General features: G+C 38.0%; 1 protein-coding gene across 2 annotated transcripts in view; it reads right to left on the reverse strand.

Moving 5' to 3' along the window:
• Positions 1-1214: 1214 nt before the first annotated feature.
• The window catches only part of mamdc2b (MAM domain containing 2b), a 14280-nt gene continuing 8968 nt past the window's right edge, over positions 1215-6526 (reverse strand). Inside the window, exons 9-14 of one of the 2 annotated variants that reach the window (XM_053646160.1) lie at positions 5823-6088; positions 3321-3417; positions 2714-2869; positions 2314-2573; positions 1755-1839; positions 1215-1517 (exon numbers count right to left, since the gene is read on the reverse strand). In XM_053646160.1, coding sequence (XP_053502135.1) covers positions 1504-1517; positions 1755-1839; positions 2314-2573; positions 2714-2869; positions 3321-3417; positions 5823-6088 — 878 coding nt within the window. In that variant the 3' untranslated portion in view covers positions 1215-1503. The remainder of the gene's footprint in view (positions 1518-1754; positions 1840-2313; positions 2574-2713; positions 2870-3320; positions 3418-5822; positions 6089-6526) is intronic. The other variant, XM_053646161.1, reaches the window with a different exon arrangement.

Here is a 6526-nt window from a genome sequence, read left to right on the forward strand (position 1 = left end):
CTGTGTCTTGAGCTATAGAAGCAAATAATGCTGTGTTCGAGATTAATCTGCAACTTGTGATTCCCCACCTACAACTGGTAAAAACCACCGAAAACAGTCATCTCAACTAGTGATTTCAGTTCCTCAGCTAGGGGTAGTCTTCTCAGCTACCAGTTCCTTCACAATTTATGGAGTCACATCAAATCAACATGGCCGTTCACACTGTGGACAGTATAATGTTCCTTTTCTCTACTTTTAAGTGATAGCAGTATAGGCTTTAGATCAGTTCATTTATTTGCATAAAACACTGTAGTTTAGACCTGTCAATCAAACACGGTAGGTTAGACCTGTCAATCAAACACGGTAGGTTAGACCTGTCAGTCAAACACTGTAGGTTAGACCTGTCAGTCAAGCACTGTAGGTGAACACACCAAAATTCTACAAAAAGTCCTGCAACTGCATTTTAGGTAGAGTTGTAGAATAAAGATTAGAAAGTGCAGTTGCATATTGAAGAACTGCTATTACATGTATGAATTAGCTTTTTCTTTTCTTTTCTTTTCTTTTTTAGTTATTGCCATTAAAGTTGGATAAAATCTAGACCATGCTTTTAGAGTAAAAAGAAGGCTAGTTTGCTGAAATTCTTTACATCTTCATTTTTATAGAAAAACAAAAGAAAGTAGATTTGTGTGAAAAGCTGAACACGTATTCCTGTGCAGGACTGTGGTGATACTGGACCAGAGGTAAGACTACAGGTGAGGTGGTGGGTGAGTTTGGTTGACCTGTAAGGCCGGCTTTACGCTACATGATTTTCACCCTGATTTTATTACTGCATTGAAAAATCACACGCTGTAAACACATTCTTTGGTCAAGAGTTGAGATTACCGGTCTTAGAACATAATGTGACGCTCACCAGCGAGCGAATTAGTGCCACTGCGACCAAAGACAGTTGACGGCAAAGTGTGTGTCAGTGTGAGAAACTTCTCCTCTCATCGCGTGAGCGCTGCTACAACGCTCGTCTAAAATCCACCAATAGGACAATGTCAGTCTCCTGGGACAGCACGTACAAGTTGTGTTTACGTGAGCCTGTTTTCTTCACCAGCTGATTTATGGCTCACGCTGATTGATGACGTGAGCAGAACATAGTTGTGTTCTTTAATCGCAGGTCTATCTTTAGAGGATCTTCATCACATCATCAGTATAATCTGACATGGAGACACACACTATCACACAAACTGTTATAAAATTCACAACACAGTTTATTGTACAGGATCTCATACAGTGTGATGAGAAATCATTTTAAAACACTGCTGAAGTCAGACAGTGAAAAACCAGATTAATAAAAGCAGACATGAGAGATTATTACCTGTAAAATTTAGGTTAATCTCTATAAAGCTGTTTTTAGACATGAAAGTTTATCAGACATTTATCAAATCTTTGCACATTCTGTTAATTTCCATATTTATTTCTTCTCTTGCTGAGTGTCATTTTAATCAGATCTGACTAACTGAAAAGTGAAAAGTGAAGTTACTGACCAGCATCTGTGAAAGTAAACAGAGAGACAAAAGCTTCATTACGTCCTGCTCCGTGTGTGACATAAACTTCAATTCCAACCATGTGTGGATTATATTGATGTAACCCCTTTAATCCTCAGATTATTGTTCAGTTATTCAATGTAGTGCGTATTATTTAATAACTACAGTGAAACTAATAGAAAAGAAATGAACCTAGAAGTTTAAAGGGTTAAATTATAATACTTCTGTAATATAATAATGTACCTTTGCAGGGACCCTTCTGAAATTTAATATCATCAATGGCAATATCGCTCAGTATCGATGGTCCCCGAATGGCTTCAAACACAATCTGAAAAAAAAAATATATATATATATATATATATATATATATATATATATATATATATATATATACACATACATACATACACACACACAACCCCAAATCCAAAAAAGTTGGGACACTGTGTAAAATGTAAATAAAAACAGAATGCAATGATTTGCAAATCTCATAAACATGCATGTTATTGGCAGTAGAACATAGAAAACATATCAAATGTTTAAACTGAGGAAATGTTCCATTTAAAGAAAAAATAAGGTAATTTTGAATTTGATCGTTGCAACACATTTCAAAAAAGTCAGGACGGGGCAACAAAAGGCTGGAAAAGTAAGTGTTACTAAAAAGAAACAGCTGGAGGAACATTTTGTAACTAATTAGGTTAATTACACACAGCGTCCCAACTTTTTTTGGAATTGGGGTTGTATAAATATAAAAAGAACACCTGTAGGCACATTCAGGTGAATTCTGGGTTCTCTTACTTACCTGGTGCTGGTGGTCGTACTGATAGGTCACTGACGCTTTCATCCAGGAGACACTCTCTTCTCCACTCCTCTTCCACAGCACCATGTCTCCATCCTCCAGCTCAGAGCGCAGCAGAACTCTGAGAGAACCTGTTCCAGAACCATACATGTTGTAGAAGAAGAGCAGGCACTGAGATGCTCTAGAACCACGGAGGGGGCGGGACAGGAGGCGGGCACTGTGACCTGGCAGCATCAGGGAGGCCTCAATGTACAAATAATGACCTTAAAGATAAGAGAAATAGAGACATGACTGAAACACTAAGGAGTTGTAACAGCACAATGAACGATTACATGGTCCATACACACGGAACAACCGCAATCATGTTTCTTCATCCAGTCAGTGAGAAGGAAAAGGAACAAACCCACTCCAGTGGTGTGGTCTCCTTTAGGTCCAGTGTAGGAGGTCGGTGTCGGTCCTCTGATCAGAACCCAGTCTGCGATGTCACGCTCTTTTTCCTGCATGAATCCACAAAGTCCGTTCTCAAAGTCGCAGTGTGAAGGAACCGACAGAGGAGAACCTGGAACACATCACATGACCTCGTTACTACATTGAGCATGTACCATTTTAGTGAATTTGTACTTTACCTGGTGTAATAAAAATAATACTTGTACATTTTAAAGATTTTTAATGATACCAATTCAAACAATCACACATCAGTGCATTTTATCATTTATTTTGACCAATCAGGTTTGCCCAAGAGCAAGTGGTCTATTAGTCACTAATCATATATTAAAATTACTTTAATGTAAAAAATAAAAAAAGAACCTAAATATTTGTACAAACTCAAACAAGTGAAGTGATATGATCAGGTTTTGCTAGCCCTGTCCCAACCCCACCCCCAAATCCTTATTATTATTATGATAATAATAATAATAATAATAATAATAATAACAATAATAATTATTATTATTATTATTATTATTATATTGTGTGTGTGTGTGTGTGAGTGATTCAGAAGGTTGTTGTACCTAGCGGTAGCTCACAGTCCCCGGGACGGAGGCTGATGTCATCAAGAGCAGCAGAACCGCAGTTCCAAAAACTTTTACACGTACTTGTAAACATCACCTTGTAAGAGACAGACAGATAAATATAAATCAATAATAAATAAATCAGATGCACATTTCATGTGAAAATATACACAATGACCTGCTGTGTGTGTGTGTGTGTGTGTGTGTGTGTGTGTGTGGAACTTTTTCTCTGCGAGTCAGTTAAGTTTTCTTTTCCACATCCTGCCTGAGACATGGAAGACACATGAAGTCATGTTTTGCTTCCAGATGTGAGAAGTAAATGATGACAGATGTAAAGTCCCCTCCAAAAATATGGGAACAGCAAGGCCAATCCTTTTGTTTGTGTTTATACACAGAAAACATTTGGGTTTGAGAAGCTGAATGTGAGAAGATAGATCAGAATTTCAGTTTTCATTTCCTGATATTTACATCTCGATGTGTTAAACAACTTAGATCAAGACACCTTTAGTGGCAGACCACCCAATTTTTAGGTCAGCAAAAGTATAGGAACAGATAAGTCTTAAAGTAAATGAAAGTAAATAACACTTAATATTTGGTTGCATATCCCTTACTTTTCCAGGGATTGCATTCTGTGAAGCTTCTCCAGGTTTCTCCTGCAGCTTCTTTCAGTAGTTGTTTGTTTCGGGAGGTTTCTCCCTTCAGTCTCCTCTTCAGGAGGTGAGATGCTGATCAGTTGGGTGAAGGTCTGGTGATGGACTTGACTGGTCTAAAACCTTCCACTTTCCCCCTGATGAAGTCCTGTGTTGAGGTGGAAGTGTGTTTTGGATCGTTGTCTTGCTGCATGATGAAGTTCCTCCTGATTCATTCGGATGCATTTCTCTTTAAATCTGCAGATAAAATGTTCCTGTGAACTTCTGAATTCATTCTGCTGCTACCATCATGAGTTCATCATCAATAAAGATTAGTGAGAATGTTCCAGAAGCAGCCATGCAAGCCCAAGCCATGACACTACCTCCACCATGTTTCACAGAAGAGCTTGTATGTTCTGGATCATGAGCAGATCCTTTCTTTCTCCACACTTTGTTGGCCTTTCCATCACTTTGGTAGAGGTTCATCTCGGTTCCAGAATTTTTGTGGATCATCTCTGTATTGCTCTGCGAATTCCAATCTGGCTTTCTGATTCTTACTGCTGATGAGCGGTTTGTGGTATGGCCTTGACATTTCTGCTCTCAAAGTCTTGTTTGAGTGGTGGATTGTGACCTTCACCATGCCCTGTGGAGGTTGCTGGTGATGACACTGACTGTTGTTTTAGGAGTTTTTTGTCAATCAGCTGTTGTTGTTTTCCTTGGCCGAGCTGTTCCACGTCTGGTTGCTCAGTACACCAGTGGTTTCTTTCTTTTTCAGGACATTCCAGATTGTTGTATTGACTATGCCCAATGCCTGTGCAATGCCTCTGATAGATTTTCTCTCTTTTCTCAGCTTCAAAATGGCTTACTTTTCTCCCATAGACAGCTCTCTGATCTTCATGTTGGTTTATCCTTTATAACAAATACAGTCTTCACGGGTGAAACTGACAGCTAAAACCAAGAGTAAACATTCAGCGATATTAATTGTTTAAACAATCCGTCTAACAGGACACACTTGGGCAACAAGAAACACCTGCAGTTATGTTCCAATATTTTTGATCACTTGAAAAAATGGGTGGGTTCATACAAAAGGTGTCATATTCTAAGTTGTTTAACACGTCTAGATGTAAATATGAGGAAATAAAAGCGTCTCATGTTCACCTTTTGATCTCAAACCCAAGTGTCTTCAGTGTATAGTGAAAATAATAGAATTTGCCTTGCCGTTCCAATACTTTCGGAGGGGACTGTGTGTCAGTCTAACTCATCTGTTTGTAATAATGAAGGTTTGATCTGTGTGAGTTCAAAAACACAAATTTATAAAGGATTACAGAGGAAGAGGAATCAGAAGTTAACATCTCACCCTCGTTTTGTCTCTAATTAACACCACACTGTAACCAGTAAATAATTTCTTTCTACATAACTACAATTACAAGATTGTTTGCAATATTAGGCGATTGTTAATGTATAACATAAATATGAAGTGAAATAATTATGGAATTTAAATGAAAAACGTTATTTAAGAACACTGAACTAACGCATACTCGTTTTTTACATGATGTCTTTCAGGAGCTCGAGTTCAGCAGGTCACGGACGATAATTAAATTCACATCTTGATTTCCTAGCCGAATTCCTTACGTATGCTTGTTGCCATGGTTACATGGTATCTTTTAATCACACCTTCCAGCCAATCAGAAACAAGTATTATCAAAACAAAATCAGTCACTATTGCTAAACAAACCTGAGTGCAAAAAAAAAGTTTCACCCCGCTGGACAACAACACAAAACATAAAGCAACGTAAACAAAAATAATTAGCAGAAAAAGTTTTTCCTCTCGGTCCCCAGACCTGATGTGAAGAAATGAATCAGTGTTCATCACCTGAGTGTTGTTCTGAGTCTGGATACTGAGCTCCACCTGAATCCACACATCTCTTGTTCTGTCACTCGAGGTCCAGACTCGGACGTGTTTCTGTGCGGTTCTGTTATACAGATACACTGCTAATGTGTGCTCAGAGCTACTGAAGCCTCTGACCGAGTAGAAGAACTTCAGGCAGTACTTCTGGTTCCCGGGCAGAGCCGGTCCGAACAGTCGGCTGATGGACCCGGACTGCATGATGAAGCGTGAACTCGCCAACAGAAACGAACCTGCGAGAACACAAAACTCTAAAATATAAAATATTTACTCTAATCTCTGGTGGAAGGAATCGCCATCTTCTTAAACTTCTTTAATTCCATCTCATTAAAGGGAGTAATTCTATAACGATCCCAGTGTGTGAAGAAAATATTAAATCAGATATTTATATTTTCATATTTGTTTTGTCAGCATTAATATATAACAGTAATATAGATTTACTTACACGAGACAATAAATAAATAAATATCAGCTGTTCGTTACAAACAAACTATGGCTCTGATATGGCTGATGCATACATAAATTTGCATATGCAAATAACTTAATTAGATTAGTGGCTCACAGCAACTGTTTTATGTTTAATACAAACCTCTGTCGTATGTGAATGTAGTGAAATCTAGACTTTATGCATAAAATTAATAGTAATTGATATATTTTTACTGTATATTTAA

This window comes from Ictalurus furcatus, chromosome 16 (genome assembly GCF_023375685.1).
Source record: "Ictalurus furcatus strain D&B chromosome 16, Billie_1.0, whole genome shotgun sequence".
In the NCBI taxonomy this organism is placed as follows: domain Eukaryota; kingdom Metazoa; phylum Chordata; class Actinopteri; order Siluriformes; family Ictaluridae; genus Ictalurus; species Ictalurus furcatus.